Source organism: Hypanus sabinus, chromosome 3, assembly GCF_030144855.1.
Source record: "Hypanus sabinus isolate sHypSab1 chromosome 3, sHypSab1.hap1, whole genome shotgun sequence".
NCBI lineage: Eukaryota > Metazoa > Chordata > Chondrichthyes > Myliobatiformes > Dasyatidae > Hypanus > Hypanus sabinus.
This window is the reverse complement of record NC_082708.1, coordinates 27,260,138-27,277,459: the sequence shown is the minus strand read 5'-3', so window position 1 is coordinate 27,277,459 and position 17,322 is coordinate 27,260,138. Positions and strand designations below refer to the sequence as shown.

Sequence of the window (17,322 nt, the reverse complement as noted above, 5' to 3'; positions counted from 1 at the left end):
GAATTTATTATCCCTCTAAACCCCATTCTCTTGCCTTCTTCCCATAACCTTTGATGCCCTGATTAATCAAGAACCCACCAACCGCTGCCTAAATATAGCTTGGCCTGCACAGCCATCTGCGGCAATGAATTCCACATGTTCACCACCCTCTGGCTAAAGAAATTCTTCCTCATCTCTGTCTTAAATACATATCCTTCTATTCTGTGGCTTTACGCTCTGGTCCTAGACTCCCCACTATTGGAAACATCCTCTCAACATCCAATTTATCCAGGCTTTCAATATTCAACAATTTCATTGAGGACCCCTCTCATTCTTCTAAACTCCAGTGAGTATAGACCCAGAGTTTGCTTTCCAAGCACCTTTTCCTTAGTAATAGCAACGACACTCACTTTTGCCCTGCCCACCCCCACCCCAACACTCATGCATTTCTGGAATTCTGCAAGTGTCTTCCACACAGTGAAAACTGACACAAAATACTTAAAATTCAACTGCCAATTATTTTATTTATTTTTCATTTACTTACTACAACACAGAAACAGGCCCTTCATATCTTTCCTGCACCTTCCTAATTGCTTCCAGAAACTCCAGCCATGGCTGCTCTGCTGTCATCCCTGCTAGTGTCCCCTTCCAATCAACTTTGGCCAACTCCTCTCTCATGCCTCTATAATTTCCTTTACTGTACTCTCCTCTTATACTGATACATCCGATTTTAGCTTCTTCTCAAACTGCAGGGTGAATTCTATCATATTATGATCACTGCCTCCTAAGGGTTCATTTACTTTAAGCTCCCTAATCAAATCAGGATCATTACATCACAGGCAATCTAGATTTGCCTTTCCCCTAGTGGGCTCAACCATAAGCTGCTCTAAGAAGCCATCTTGCAGACATTCTACAAATTCCCTTTCTTGGGATCCAGCAGCAACCCGATTTTCCCAATCTACTTGCATACTGAAATCCCTATGACTAATGCAACATTGCCCTTTTTATATGCCTTTTCTATCCCGTGTTGTAATTTGTAGCCCATATCCTGGCTACTGTTCAGAGGCCTAAATATAATTCCAATTAGGGTATTTTCACCCTTACAGTTTGTTTAACTCTAGCCACAAGGATTATACAACTTCCAGTCCTAGAGTATGTCACCTCTTTCTCAGGTTTTGATTTCATTTTTTACCAACAGAGCCACCTCCCTCTCTGTCCTTTCAATAAGCTCCCAACTATGATCTTCTTTCAACCACAACTCAATGATTCTCACAACATCATACCTGCTAATCTCTAACTACACTACAAGATCATCTAACTTATTCTGTATCCTGAGTGCATTCAATTCAGATCTCAATTTGCACTATCATCTGCCTGTCCTTCCTCACAGTCTCACTACACTGCATTTAGTTGTACAGTAACAGCTCCATCCTCAGACCTATCACTCTGGTTCCCATCCCCTTGCCAAACTAGTTTAAACACACCCCAGCAGCTGTAGCTAACTTGCTTGCAAGGATATTGGTGCCCCTCTGGTTCAGGTGTAAATAGTCCTTCTTGTAGAGGTCATACTTTCTCCAGACGTGATCCATTTCCCGTCTGAGCCAGACAAAGATTCAGTGCCAGATATCAGGTCAATGCAGCCTCCCCTTCAACTGTATCTAAAGCAGTATACTTATTATTGAGAGGAATAGCCACAGGGGTACTCTGCACTGGCTGCCTATTTCCTTTCCCTCTCCTGACAGTCACCCGGGTACCAGCCTCATGCAACTTAGGGGTGAGTAACTCCAGGTAACTCCTATCTATCACCTTCTCATTCTCCTGTACGAACTGTAAGTCATCCAGCTACAGCTCCATTTCCTTAACATGCTCTCTTCTCTGAGGAGCTGCAGCTCAATGCACTTTGTGCAGATGTAGTTATCAGGGAGACTGGATGTCTCCCAGAATTCCCAAACCTCACACAAGGAACATACCACTAGTTCTGGACACATTCTCGGTGCACTAGCTACATATTAACAGAAGAAAACCCAGATTCAACTTTGAATTCAACAATTTCAGATAAAGAGTCTTTCCAGCTCTCAGTCAGATCTTTGCTAGTTATGAACTCATTAGCTTTTTTTTATCTTGTCTTGTTCAGGGGTCCACAGACTGTTTGCTTAATGGTATTGGTCCATAGCATAAAAAACGTTGGGAACCCCTGTAGTAGACACTGCCTGACCTGCTGGTAATTTTTCAGCATTCTCCATTTCACATTTATAGCAACTTCAACAAATTAGGTCAGGCATTAGTTTATTTTCCCTCTTTTCTTCATTTTCTACTATATACACCTCCTCCAAACATATCAGCTGCAACTACAAGCCTTTGTCGCTTTTCTTCAGCCAGCATCATTAACATCTCATTTAGTCTCTTTTGGTCTCCACCCTATCAGAGATAACCCCTTTGGTTCCTCCACCACTTCTATGCAATAGCAAAATAATAGTATACTACATGTAATGGTATAATGCAATAACAATGTTCACGGTCAAGGAGGAAATCACATCAGGAAGGTAGGACAATGAGACAGATAAGAGCAAAATCCATGAATCAGATTGGCAGCTACACACCTCTTGGTGCTCATTAGCCTGATAAGCTTCTTATTTGAAAAGATTATTCTGAGAATTGTCTTAAGTTGATATCCAATACCATTTAGTACTCAAAATATAAAATATTGCACCTCTATGGTGACATAGGATCAGGAACTTGTGATCTGCAGATATCAAATTTATATCAGTGTAACAGAAGGGATTCATTATGAAATTATACCAACCTCAAATTGAGTTTGGTAGTATTGGATAAACCCTTCCAGACTTTTATATGTGAGTAGTCATAAAATCGTGAGGAAACACTAAGCTAATGGCAAGTTAATGGTTAAAAAGTGTGTAGCCAATACATCAACCAATACACTTGGGCTGGGGTTTCTGCTAACTGACAACGAACTTTGGTTTTGGTTGAGCATTGATGCTGAACACATGGAAGAAAGATTCACACAGCTTTAAAGGCTGCATGGAATTACAGGAAAAGAGGAGAGCAGGCTGAAGACAATATAGCCAGTGTAGGGGCAGACATCAGCAACCAAAAGCTGTAAGCTACTTGTCAACTGTCCTCCACTGTTAAGTACAGAATTTTGTACCTGATGTTAATGGTTGCTGCTCATTTTGCCTTGTCCAAGAAACATTCCATTTCTTACTGTACCAATAAACTTCACATTGCAAAGTGCCAAAAGAAAACAAAAACTGCTGCATGGCATACTGCTTTATACTATGTGATGCATGTTGCTCACATAAAGCAACGCGATCTTTTACAATTATTTGAAAAATTAATGAATTACTTTTGAAGTGAAGAAAATCATTATAATTTTCACCGGCAACTCAATAAATGGCAACATTACACTTTGTAACAAAATTAATTTTTTACCTTTCAAGCTTAGATGCATAGCTCTCTCCACTACAACATTCACTGCAAATGTCTTTGCCAGGTCTACCTCATGAATCTCATTAGCCACCTTGTTGCATTCAAGGATAGAATCTGTGGGCAATTCATCATCAACTTGCACTTCTGTTATTTCCTCTGCTTCATTAATGAGCTGAACATCTTCCTTGGCACTGCATTCATAATCATGATCATCATCGGAACAGTTTGTTCTCTGAGAAGAATATTCAGTGGTAGAAGGTGGAAAATCATTTGGTGTAAGTGTGATATGGAACCTCAGAGCTGCACCTGACAGGTCAGAAGCACCTCGTTTAAAAAGTGGATAAATACCTGTAAAAGAAAAACAAAGTTGAATGGGAAAACATAATTATTTTGGAATTTCTCTGGATTTTTTCAATTCTGCAAAAGGTTTATGTTTGGAAGTAAGTAACAATTTGCCTCTAACACAGAAAACTATTCCACAACTCCTTAGAGGTGTGAAGAAAAAACGAGAATTTAGCTAAATAACTATTAGGACTAAGACGAGAAAATCTGCAGATGCTGGAAATCCAAGACAACACACAAAATAATGCAGGAACTCAGCAGGCCAGGCAGCATCTATGGAAGAAAGTAAATAGTTCATGTTTCTGGCTGAGACCCTTCATCAGGTCTATAAGGGCTGGTGATCACACAATTGATTAAAAGTGGAGTTTAGAAAAGGCTTGTGTGAATAAGGAGAAGAGGAGGTGTTTAGTGAATAACTCTGAATGCTCCAGAAGCACCATCATTACAGCTTCCTCGAGAATTTATTTTTGTCTAACCTTTCTCATCTTGACCCACTAACATCAGAGACCTCCATTATTTCAATAAATTTCCATCCATTTTCTTCAATCTCCTTTCTATGTGGATGTTTGGAGCTTCCACATCTCTACCCACTATTCAGTGTTTCCACATCACCGTCCAGCTTGGCTCTTTCCTGAACAATAAAACAATCACTCTACATTCATCTCATTCTCCTCTGTTAATTTTACATAGAACATGTCATTTGCTCTAAACTGTGGTAGCAAGAGAAGCTGCATGTGCCCACCTAAGCTTGCATTTTCCTGGATATGCTGTGCAGTCTACTTTCCAGTTTTTATCAGATTCCTTCACCTTTCTTTTCTTTTGCAGAAATGGTGTCTTGTATCCTGTGTTGACGGTGCCTGGCATGATTTTGTTTAAATTAATTTTGGTTCTAATTTTCAATTCTTCTGCATGCTTCATGGTTACCTGCCAGTCTGCTTTTTCCCTCCTTAATTTCACCACTATTACTGGGGAAAGATTGCTTACAGATGTCTACCACAAATCATTCACAATCCCTGTCAGACAACTTTCATTTCAGCTAACAAAGGCAGTAGTTTCCGGGCAAAGTGTCAGCATTTACACCAAAATGGGTAGTTAAATGTAGAAATCTCAGATTTTCTGATTAATTCCAGTCAACAAAATTCTGCCTGCTCACTCTGCCAATTAGTTCCTGTCCATGGGAATCTGTTCATAGGCTCGACACCAAAATAAGCCAGCTGAGGAGCTGAGTATCCAGTAATTTCAACAAAATGTTTACTGCAAACAGGAAAACCAAGATACAACTTTTATAGTTAATTTTAATAATTAGCATTTTAAATGTTTTACATATTTTAGATAGCTTGAAATTTATTTAATTGTTTTTGAATGTTTTGTGAAGTCAGGTTTTAAACATTCCAAAATGATGGTTCTCATTCACATAGATGGAAAACTTAGGAGTTACACAGTCATCTTTAAAAAGGCCAAATTTTGCCAAGGGGTTTGCTGCTCAGGTTCCCTATTGCCCCACATTTAACCTGGTTTGAATCAGGAAGGCTTGAAACACTTGCTGAGAATATCTTAGACTCAGTCCTCTGACCAATAAGGAGAAACTGTCTTTTCCCCAATGTAAAAAGAACTATCAATTTAAATATCAGAAAGATTCTAAGGTTTTTTTTCAGATTGAAAACTGAATGGGATAGAAAATGTGACCAAAGTACAATAGATAAACTCAAGAGATCCAACAGATGATGGAAATTCAGAGCAACACACACAAAATGCTAGAGGAACTCAGCAGGCCAGCAGCGCCCATGGACAAAAAGCACAGTGGACATTTTGGACTGAGACGTCAACTGTAACTTTTTCCATAGATGCTGCCTGGCTTGCTAAGTTCCTACAGCATTTTGTGTGAGGAACTCAGCAGATCAGGCAGCATCTATGAAGAGGAATAAACAGCTGATATTTTAGGCCAAGACCTTTCATGTTCAGTGGAATGGAAAGGGGATGAACCAAAATAAGAAGGTGGGGGAGAGAAGGAGTACAAGCTGGCAGGTGATAGGTGAAAGTAGGTAAGGGGAGGGGGGGTGGAATGAAGTGAAAAGCTGGGAGGTGGCAAGTGGAAGAGATAACTGGCTGCTGAAGGAATCTGATAGGAGAAGACATTGCACCATGGGAAAAGGGGAGGAGGAAGGGCCCCAGAGGGAGGTGCTGGATAGGTGAGGTGAACAGAAGGGGTAAGAAGCAAGCCAGAATGAGGAACAGAAAGAGAGAGAATGGGGAGGAAGTAGAAATTACAGGAAGTTAAATAAATTGATGTTCATGCTATCAGGAGAGAGGCTATACAGATCAAAATGTTTGAGTAAAATAGATGAAAGAAGTCTAGGACAAAAAAGCAACCGCAGGGATACTTTCATTTGGTTTCAAACCTAAAAGTAGCAGCAAGGTGAAATTTTGGAAAAATATAACAGTCTCAATATATACTGCAACTTAGACTTGCTCCAAAAATCAATATACATACCACTAACTGTAAGTTTTCTTGATGTTTTCTCTGTCAGTGTCGATAGATCGATGAATGAATATCCAATCAGACGATCAGTATCGTGAGGTCTTTGAACCTTGTCTTTTCCATATGCCATCCACACCTGTACTTCTAGTCTTTCTTCTTTTAAGTACCAGACCAAGGATTGGGTTCTTTTCAGAATTACAGTCTTTGCCTGGTCAAAGCTTACTGTTACCAGGCTCTGAACGTCAGTAAAAATAGGCTTTTGAAGAGTTGTACAAAAAGCATCTCTATCATAGAATTTATAACGTAGATAACAGAAAGTATATTTGTTCAGATGTGCTTGACCGGCCAGCAGTAAACAGTGCAAGGGAAGCCATATGCGAGGTACAGCTATTGTGAGCAACATGTTGCTCTCTGTGCATTCCCAGTTTTCATCATCTTCTCCACTCATTCCAATCTTCCACTCCAGTGCCTCTGCAGCCTTTATGACACGCTCTCTATCACTGGGATGTGCAAAGTAGATTGAAATTTCAAGACCACCACCCACATATGGCGGAGTGCCACAACGCTGAACAGAAGCACCAGCTTCTGGAAGATTCACTGCATACCAGCCAGAGATACCTTAATGTAGATCACAATATATAATTGAGAAGATATTCAGTCTACATATTCTGTATTCCTTGGTATTTTTTAGCAATATATATTCATCACTTGGGGCAACACCATAATGATTATAGCACTGGACTAAAGCCTCAGATTAGAAATTGAAATGTAACTGAAAATAGAAAAAAAAACTTGAAATCAGAAAGAAAAATAGGGAAAATGTTGGGAAAAAATTCAGCATATTAAGAAGCATCTGTTAAAAGAGATACAGTCAATATTTTGGGTTGGCAATCCTTTATCTGAACTGTAAAAGCAAAGCAAGTTAGTTTTCAGTAGGAGAGTGGCTGGAGTATAACAAAGGGAATGTCTATGACAGGATGAGTCAAAATGGCTTGATGAGGGCAGCAGAATAGTGATTAGGTTTATAGATTGTGTTGTTACTGGTAATATGGTGGGACATGCCTGGCAGAGTAGATTTCCACATGTAGAATAAGAAATGCTGGGCCAAAGTGATACAAAATGAGAAAATAGAAAATGCTGGAAAAACTAAGCACCATTTGTGGAAAAATAAATAGTTAATATTTAGATAAATGTCTCTTCATCAGACTTGAGAGAGGGATCTGAACAATAAAAGCTAATGAGTTAGTCTGGGTAGCAGTGAAATGTGGGTGGAGCAAAGGGAATTTCTTTGATTGTGTGAAGACATGGTGTGAGGTTAAGCTATTATGGGTGTGTAATTTGTTCATGATGTGCTTCTGACATTCCTGGACATGCCCAAAAGACCAGGATATACAGAGAGGAAAACAGAACGGTAGGCAGAAATGTTTCTTATATAAACAGGAAGAAATAGCATGTCATCTGAAGTCAGATAATTTGATATAGAGTTGGGAAGGCTGCAATGTGTCCAGACTGAAATGGACTTGTACTGGATCTCATTGTAAAGAACTGGAAGCTGCACACTCAGATCAGAGTGGGAGGGGGATAGTGAATTAAAGTCAGGTGAATTTACATTTTCTTTTTTCTCTCTGACTTCAGAGTTTTTGCTATCTGTTCTGTCTCAACTCACTGTGCCAAGAGGTGACACATTTATTGATCAAAGGTTTCCTATTTTACAATCGAAAGCCTTATTTTGACATAATTAATTTTTTTAAAAGTAGCAGAGATTAAACTGACTTTTCATATCTATAAATTATAATTGTTACTGTTAAACTTTAGAGTTCTCAGATTGTATTCCTAGGCTGTAAATTCTAGTTATAATAGTGCAACATATAAACCATATAACAATTACAGCACGGAAACAGGCCATCTCGGCCCTTCTAGTCTGTGCCAAACGCTTACTCTCACCTAGTCCCACCTACCTGCACTCAGCCCATAACCCTCCATTCCTTTCCTGTCCATATACCTATCCAATTTTACTTTAAATGACATTAGTGTACCAGGTCCTCCATTACCTGTCCGCCTCGCCAGCAGGCTTGCCAGTGGAATACGCACACTTCCCAACTCAATGTCTCTTGATGAACCAATTAAAATTGTACTTGGCTTAGCTGTAAACAGAAAAGAAATCATAAAATTGGCAATGATATGCAAATAAAATCCTCCAGTGCATAAAAAAAACAATCACATTCTGACTCAGACAAGAATTCAGATTTCAGAACTGACCAAAAACAGGGGACAACTACAGGCAACAACTGCATTTTATATGTTAATAACTATGGAATCCATGTGCTGAGGCTACAATACTGGTTGTGGCATTAGATTAATTCATCAATTGATCTAATGCTACTGCTCCTCATTGTCACGTTTCTATACAGGAAGATAAGAATCATCTTGAAATGTTGGAATCCAAGTTGAGAGGGGACTCAGCAGATGAGTTAGTTCAAGAGCTTGGCCTAGTGATATTGAAAAATTTACCATGTTAAGATGGTATGCTTGCTATCTATCTTCTGCTTTCACTTTCCTGTGCTGAAGGTAATTGATTTCATTAGTGCTATTACAGAGGCTTTAGTTGCTGCAGCATATCTTGTAAATGGCACTCACTACAATTAATATGCACTTATGTTGGGAGTGAGTGACTGTGTGAGATGATGAATTGGTGATGATAATCAAATGGGTTCTGTTGTCATTCCTTTGCCTGTGTCCAGCTTATTGATTGGCGTTGGTGTGACACAGAACTAGGCAACAGAAAGAATTCCATCACACCTCTTAATGAAGGCTTAAAAAGACAATGACAGATCAGGATGCAAATCAATCACTGAAAAATACCAAGCTTCTGTCTTGCTTTCAAAGCCACGTTACTTATACAGCTAGTCCAGTCAAGTGTCCAGTTAACAGTGAGTCACAAGATATAGACAATGACAGAGTTGCCAAGGCTAACAGCACTAACATAAAGATAAAGTGGTTAAAACCTTCTCTTCATGGACATCATTAATGCCTCACACCCAATATATTACTTTTTATTTAGCCCATATCTGAATTCAATCTAGATTTTGTTTAAGCCTCCTAAATACTTGTTCAGCTGTTAGTATTTCAAGTGTGATGCAATCCAGGAATAATAGGAAGTGTGCAGATGATGTTAAACAGCAGTATGTGCACTTAAAAGACAGAACTAAAGGTAAAAAAAAATCAGTGCCCACCAGTTTTATTGGACTGATGATAAATGGTAAACACAGCTTCTGATGATTCAAGTAGTTCAGCCAAACTGAAGCTCTCCCCATTTGACTTCTGGATTATAAGGTTACATGGAAACTCAGAATAATGATCAAACTCTGGGCAGAATGTACGAGCTACAACCTTAGTGCGCCGTTTTTCATTTTCCAGAAGAAAGGAGATATGAATTGTCACGTAAGTGTTCACGCCAACTTCAGATTGATATTGCAAGAAATTGTTCCTTTCTGCAGCAGCCCTGTATTTACAGAAATACAATATAAGTTATTTATAAGCTATAGTATTAAAGAATTACAGATATTACAACTGGCTTATTTTATACCTTTTGCAACTAACTTACTGAAATCAACCTTAATTCACAAATGCTTTTTCTATATCAGATTTGTGAATGCAGATGATCACTTAATTCAACATGCAGGTAAGATCTTGTAGGCTATTATGTAATAGTTTCTGCAAAACTCATTTTTTATGAATTTCACATGCTAAAAAAAGCATAATTGTTATCTAAAGTAAATGAATACGCAAAGTCCCACCTAGCGTACCTTCCCCCTCACCTGGCTTCATCTATAGCCTTCCAGCTTATACTCCTTTCCCTTCCCCCATCTTCTTGTTCTGGCTTCTTCCCCCTTTCTTTCCAGTCTTGATGAAAGACCTGCCCCAAAATGTATACTCTTTATTTCTTTTCATGGAAGTTGCCAGACTAAAAAAGATTAAGGTGTTGAGGTCAAGAGCATAGTATGAAACCGTCTCCAGCTTACTCCTCTGGGATGCCATTGGAGAAGCCGGAAGTTATGGAGAATGATATGTTGGATGTAGAGACCCATGCTGCCTCCACAACTCCCTTATCTATTCAGCACTCCTGGCATTTATCCAAGCAACTTGCCGACACATCACCTTGCTCACCACCGAGCATCCTAAACATTCTTTCCTTGTGGGGCAGCACTTCACCTTTGAGCTTGTTAAGGTCATTTATTGCATTTGGTGCTCTGGCTAAGACCTCATCTATGTTGGTGAGGCCTGACACATTCTGGGATCTACTTCATTGAGTATCTTTGCTCTGTCCACCACAAAAGCCAGGATCTTCAGGTGGCCACCCATTTTAATTTCACTTTCCATTTTTATACCAGCATGTCAGCTCGTGGCCTCCTCTTCTGCTACGATGAGGCTAGATGCAAGTTGGAGGAACAATATCTCATATTCTGTCTTGGTAATCTCCAACTTAATGACATCAGTATTGCTTTCTCTAACTTCTAGTAACCACTCCCCTTTGTTTTCCTTGATAGCCCCCCCCCCACTTTGATTTCCCTCATTCTGATGGGCTTCTCATCCCTTTTTTCCCCCTTCTCCTCCCCTCATGGCCTGCTACCAACTCATCTCTCTATTCCATGGTCCACTCTCTTCTCCTATCAGATTCCTTCTTCAACCCTTTTCCACCTATCACCTCCTAGTTTCTTACATCATTCCTGTTGATCCCACTCCCTCACCCACTACCCATTTCCTGTCACCTGAACTCATTCATTTCCTGCCAGCTGAAGCTCCTCCTTATATTCTGGCTTCAGCCCCCTTCCTCTCCAGTCCTGACGAAGGGTCTTGGCACAAAATATTGACCGTCTATTTCCCTCCATAGATACTGCCTGATCTGCCGAGTTCCTCCAGCATTTTATGTTTGTGTGTGTGTGTGCATGTGCATATGCATGTGTTTTAAGCTGCAATGTCTTATCTGAAAATGAAAGCATCCATCTCAGTCTCAGCTTTTATTATCACCGTCTTATGATGTGAATATTATGACAGGAATATTAGATTGTCAATGCTGAGAAAATGGTGGGATCAACGCACTAAAGACAGTTTAAAAACTAACATTAATCAGAATAGGTCATATTTTTAAGATCAAAACAAGAGCTATTTTTCCCTTTAACTGGGACTCCTGGGAGATCAGAATTAGCAAGTTCAAACTTCTGTCTTTGGACAAGTTACAACTGCTTTAAATCTAAATGCTGCTTTTGGAATTACATGCATATAGATTTGCTGCTTTATTTTGTTAAAACTACAATGCTGACCTTTAAAATACTAAATACACAAGGCTCTGGCATTCTTGTGCCTCAACATAAAAAGACGGTGGGATCCAAGATTTAAAAAATAGATATTTGCAGCGGTGGTCTCACAGTTAATAAAATAATGTGCCGAGAAAAAACGAATATAGAAAAATGCATAGTCATGGAACTCTGTTGGTATTTTCAAGAACATGAGAGTTTGAATTAGTATTGGTATGCCAGCCATGCCTCAATGGCTTTAACTAACTTTAACTCTAATTTTAGATTTCTGTTCAACTGTATTTAAACATAAAAATCTTGGCGACGCTCCAGAATAGTATCAAGGTAATGCTTTTCTCTCAGAGGTATCATTTCTCTGATGACACATCAAACTAGTTTGCACTCTTAGGAAAAAGATCAGGATATTATTCAAAACAAAAGCAGGGGGTTTATCCTAAGTGCCTAACGAATGCCTCAGGTAAAAATTGAAAACAAAATAATCATTGTGTTATTTGTAAGAGTTTTTTGTGCACAAAATGGCTGTGCTGTTTCCTATAATAAAATGGTGACTACTCTCCAATGGTAATTGATTAGATAAAACTGTCACCATAAATCCCTAACAAGCAAAGATGGAGCTTACCTTTGCAGAGGACTGGATAAATAGCCAAGCAAACTTATTGTAATTTGAGACAAATGGAACATTGAAGTTATTGGAAACTTTATCATGAAAATTAATTAGGAATGTCCAGTTTGTTCAACTGAGCAATGGCTTTAAGAAACTGGTTACAGAATAAAATTGCTCCATGTTATTAATTTGTTCAGAGATGCAGATAGTACTTCAGGAGGTCCATTGAGCAGTAAGTTATAGTAAGGACACTTGCCCCAATAACTCAGTTTGCATTGAAAACAGTCAGCAATTCAAGTAAAAATTTCAGTGGACCTTAACCACAGTCCTATTGCAATGTGTGCAATGTATGCATGGATACATTTTTTTATCTATCAAAGTAGGTTAAAGCTTTGCTGAAACTTACAGAAACAGATCAGATTGAGGAAAGGAGGATTGAGGATTCAGATTGAGGAAACTGTTCAACACCATTTTCATTTAAATGTAGATTGTTACTGATAAAACAAAGTACTTTGCCTGGAGTTAAACAAGATTCTGAAAAGGTCCTATATTCAAAAATACAATTTCATTCCATACAAAAATACACTTGTAGATTTATCTTCATTTCCAGATATCCTAAGAAGTTAACAACTTCTCGGTCCCATACATCTTTGCTCAGTTTTTCATGTACCACTCTCCCACTCTCACTTGGTATCGACAAATACTGATATTGTTCTTATTAAATCCAACTGCAAATTGGTTACATGTTCCTGATTACCACACATCATGGAATTTCAGAGGTATTTTTCTACTTATTCTCTCTACTTCTCTCTTCTAGGAACCCCTGTGATAATGTCTAATTCTGATTATTACAAACTTTAACAAGTCTTTCAATTTGTATCTTTAATGACACTTCATTAATTATATTTAGGCCTAAATATAATCAGATTTATTATACTCAATCTGCTCATTTCATCAATAACTTGTTTCAAGTTTAATTTTCAGGGCTCTTTTGTTTAAAATGAATTACAATTGAATCAAGAATCAACTTTATTGACCATAAAAATCTGCAAGCATTGCCAACTTGCTGAGGTGTGTTTGCTTGAAATGCAACAAAAACATTCAATGGTTATAAAGAATGAAAACTTCAGAAGGCAGAGTGGAGGCACTAAATAGTGACTCCTTTGCTTGCATCTTCAGAAACAGCTCTACTTCCATCCCTAATATCTTTATTTTTCCCTTTCAGGGTTCTTCTGAAGACCCAGACCTGGCGTTACATGCTGACTATGGTTCTTTGCAGGATTGGTACCTGCTGTCAGGGTTTCATAATCGGCCGTTGTTGTTCGGCATGCCAAGGGCTCAGCCTAAGAGTCCGGGTCGGCTTTGGAGGCCTAAGATCTCAGGGCTCTGGAGATGAGCGGATCGAAGGTTGGTGTCATGGCATGAGATCTGTGTGTCTTCAGGGGAGTCAGAATATCTACGGCTCTGTACCCAGATTTTTGGGCACAGAGCTCAAAAAAAAAAGCAACGTATTGGACTTTTAACATTGTAAACCAGCGAGTTGTTTGTTGTATCTCCCTGCTTGCTGTGAAAATGGAGACATCTCTTTCTCCCTTATTAGGGAAAGAGAGAGCCTGTGGTATACCAGGTGAAATGTGAAGTCTTTGGGGTAACTGCAAGTCTGTGTCTTTGCTGTTGCTTTGCTCACCCTCGAGTGCTCAGTGGCGGGTGCCCATGCTGTTTTTATGCCGATGGGGGGAGGGGGATTTGTTGCTTGCTGTCGCTTACGCGTGAGAGGGAGGGGAGCTGGGGGGTGACTTTGGGGTTCTAACATTTAACTGTTGTTCATTTTTTGGGGCACTCCTATGTTTTCATGGATGTTTTTTTTGAAAACTTTTTTATTGCGTTTTTAAGTGATTACAGAGTAAAGTATGGAAAAAAATGTATATAACCCTTCCCCCCTCCCCCCTAACTTCCCTATAGAAAAAAAAGAGAAAGAAAGAAAGAAAAAGAAAGAGTGCCTGGTTGTTGGAAGATCTCCACATGCTCCATGGAGTTCGTAATAACTTTATTATATATATTTCTTTCTTTCCCCAAGTAACCAATTGTTTCATCTTCAGAGCACCTATATATTTAGTCCTGTCTTTTGTAAATAAGGGCACCAAATTTTCAGAAATGTTTCATATTTATCTCTTAAATTATAAGCAATTTTTTCTAATGGAATACAGCCATAAATTTCTTTCTTCCAACAATCTATCCTTAAATATGTATCCGATTTCCAAGTAACTGCAATAGCCTTTTTGGCTACTGCCAGTGCAATTTTTATGAATTCTTTCTGATATTTATTTCGTTTGAGTTTCGGTTTTATCCCTTCAATATCACCTAGTAAGAGTAATATTGGATTATGAGGAAGTTGTGTTCCTGTAATTTGTTCCAGTAAAAGTCTTAAATCTGTCCAAAAGGGTTGAATTTTAGAACAAGACCATGTAGAATGTAAAAAAGTACCAGTTTCTTGATTACATCGGAAACACTGATCAGATAAATTTTTATTTAATTTATTTATTTTTTGTGGTGTAATATATAATTGATGTAGAAAATTATATTGCACTAATCTTAACCGAACATTTATTGTATTTGTCATACTATCAAGACATAGTCTTGACCAAATTGTTTATTCAATTTTAATATTCAAATCACTTTCCCATTTTTGTCTTGACTTATGGACTCCTTGTTTAATTGCCTGTTTTTGAATCAAATTATACATACAAGATATAAATTTTTTAATCTTTCCTTTTTGAATTAAAATTTCTATTTCATTTTCATGGATGTTTGTGAAGAAAAAGCATTTCATGATGTACATTGTATACATTTCTCTGATATTAAATGTACCTTTGAAACATTTGAATGATATAAAATTAAAGTTAGATGTTAAAGTACAGATATGGAATAAAATGTGCATAAATACATAAATTCCAGCATGTATTTACAATGTAAACAGCTTAATAAAAAATAGTTTAAAGTGTTCAGAATGTAGTGTAATGATGGGGGTAGCGGATGGGGGGAGGGGTTTGGATCTACCTAGAATGGTTGATCAAATTAATGGCCAAGGGAAGAAACTTTTAAAATAGTGTGAAGTTTTTGTTTTAATAGCCCTATAGCACTTTCCAGAAGGGAATTTTTGGAAAAGGCAGGTTGCCAGATGAATAGTGTCTGCAGTGATTTTTCCTGCCTGCTTCTTTGTCCTGGACACATACAAGTCCTGCAATGATGTTATGAATGATATATTTATAGCAAAAATTCCACTAATAGTTTTAATACAAATAATATTTAAAAAGGATCCATGAAACATTGGTCAACTATCCCCACCTTGCTGCAGCTTGTAAACCTGAAGCTCGAAGCAGCTGTACTGAAAGGACCACGGCTTTAGATGATATGATACCTTCTCTGGCATCCTCAATTGCTTTTACAGAAGATTTGTATTTTACACTTACGTCCAACAAGCCTGTAATATGTGAAAAAAATCATATTAATCTGATTGCCCTTCATGGAAGATAGAATATGTATGGAATAATGAATCTTTGTATGCTAGAATAAGGTTTTCAGATACAGATTACTTGATCATTTTTAGTTTTGGAAAATGCTAATTGAAAATTCATATTTTGGAGAATTTGCACCATCACATATGAAACATTTAATACATTTTACAATAACATATGTAGTACCATGCAACATAGCCATATCTGAATTGTTATGTTCTGTGATTATTTGGAAAATTGTTGCCCAGATTGTCATTTTTTTTATGGGCAGGCAAGTATTTTGCTTTAATTTTTATTCTCTTGATGACATATTACCTCATGATGTCATCAAAAATAATAATTTAATGCAATTCTGTTCAAGCTCTTTGCTAATGCTCACCAACAAAAATAAAAATTAGGGAAAAATTTACTTACCAGTGGAATGTGGAAGATGTTTTTCAACATTGTCTGTCCTCGGAATAAGAGGAACACTGAAGGTTTGAACTCCAACTTCCTTATGATGTTGCATTGTCACCATACCACATAGCTTGGACAAAGGGAGAACACCTCTGGCAACGACCTGATCTCTAACATTAGGGTAATAATACCTGAGGAAATAATATGAAAAGGCTATGTTATATGCATTGCATAAAGTTATAAATACATATAATATTTGGTTGTGCAACATATTTCAAAACAAAAAGCAAAATTTATTGAATGAATGAATTTTGAATCAATCACGCCTTTCACTAACACGTTACTTTTTTATTATTAATGAAATCTTCTGCCACCTACTGGTTGTTTCAAGAACTCCTTACAGTTTTTTTTATTGCTGAGGCAGAGAGAGTATGCAAAATGAAACGGTATCAGCAGCGAGCCATTTAGGACACAAACCTATTTCATAATTTAATGAGGTTATGGTTAAATGCAAACTGGTTTAGTTCAGTATTTTTTTGCAAAGATACATATTCCTCTCATCAAAAATGATAAATTAGTTGACACAGTGTTCTTTCTCAGGAAATATGGTTAAAATGGTAGACTATACTACTCAAGTAGTCTAAAAATTTTATTACATCATAAAGAATGAAAAAATGGTATAACAGAAAAATGCTTTATTTTCACTTTCATAAATATTTATATATTAGTGTACATTTGTAATAATAAAGCCACTGCAGTTATATACATAATTTGTTAATTGATTTACTGATGTTACTCGGGTTAGTAATAATCAGAATGACTGTTAAAACATAGCAAAATATGCAGATACTGGAAAGCTGAAATATAAACAGGAAGGTCAGCAGGTGAGACAACATAATGGAAAATCTAATAACCTGAAGCATTAATTCTGCTTTTGACTGAAATTTACAATTCTTTATAAAGTTGCAAAAGAGAGTGACTATCCAAGGAGAGACTGCTCATAACAGTCTCTCCTTGATTCAAGGTTCTTTGTAGCCACTGAGATGAATACTTACATTGAATTAACAAAAGAAAATTGCTGAATTAATTAGTTTAAAATGCAAAGCAGCAGAATTCTTTGACCAACAGTAACTGCTGGACCTTCTTTTAACCTGAAACAAATGTTTATATTAAAACTTCGGCTCTTTTAAGGATCAAGCAAGAGCCAAATAGTGTAGAATATGGTGAGACAAAAAGTTATGTGGT

The 17,322-nt window shown here is 37.6% G+C and overlaps 1 protein-coding gene across 1 annotated transcript in view; it reads right to left on the bottom strand.

Moving 5' to 3' along the window:
- c2cd3 (C2 domain containing 3 centriole elongation regulator) overlaps positions 1-17,322 on the bottom strand; it is a 165,753-nt gene that overhangs the window by 82,311 nt on the left and 66,120 nt on the right. The window contains exons 19-24 of the mRNA XM_059963936.1: positions 16,096-16,268; positions 15,512-15,647; positions 9,481-9,749; positions 8,299-8,391; positions 6,260-6,865; positions 3,430-3,774 (exon numbers count right to left, since the gene is read on the bottom strand). Of these exons, the coding sequence (XP_059819919.1) occupies positions 3,430-3,774; positions 6,260-6,865; positions 8,299-8,391; positions 9,481-9,749; positions 15,512-15,647; positions 16,096-16,268 (1,622 nt within the window). The remainder of the gene's footprint in view (positions 1-3,429; positions 3,775-6,259; positions 6,866-8,298; positions 8,392-9,480; positions 9,750-15,511; positions 15,648-16,095; positions 16,269-17,322) is intronic.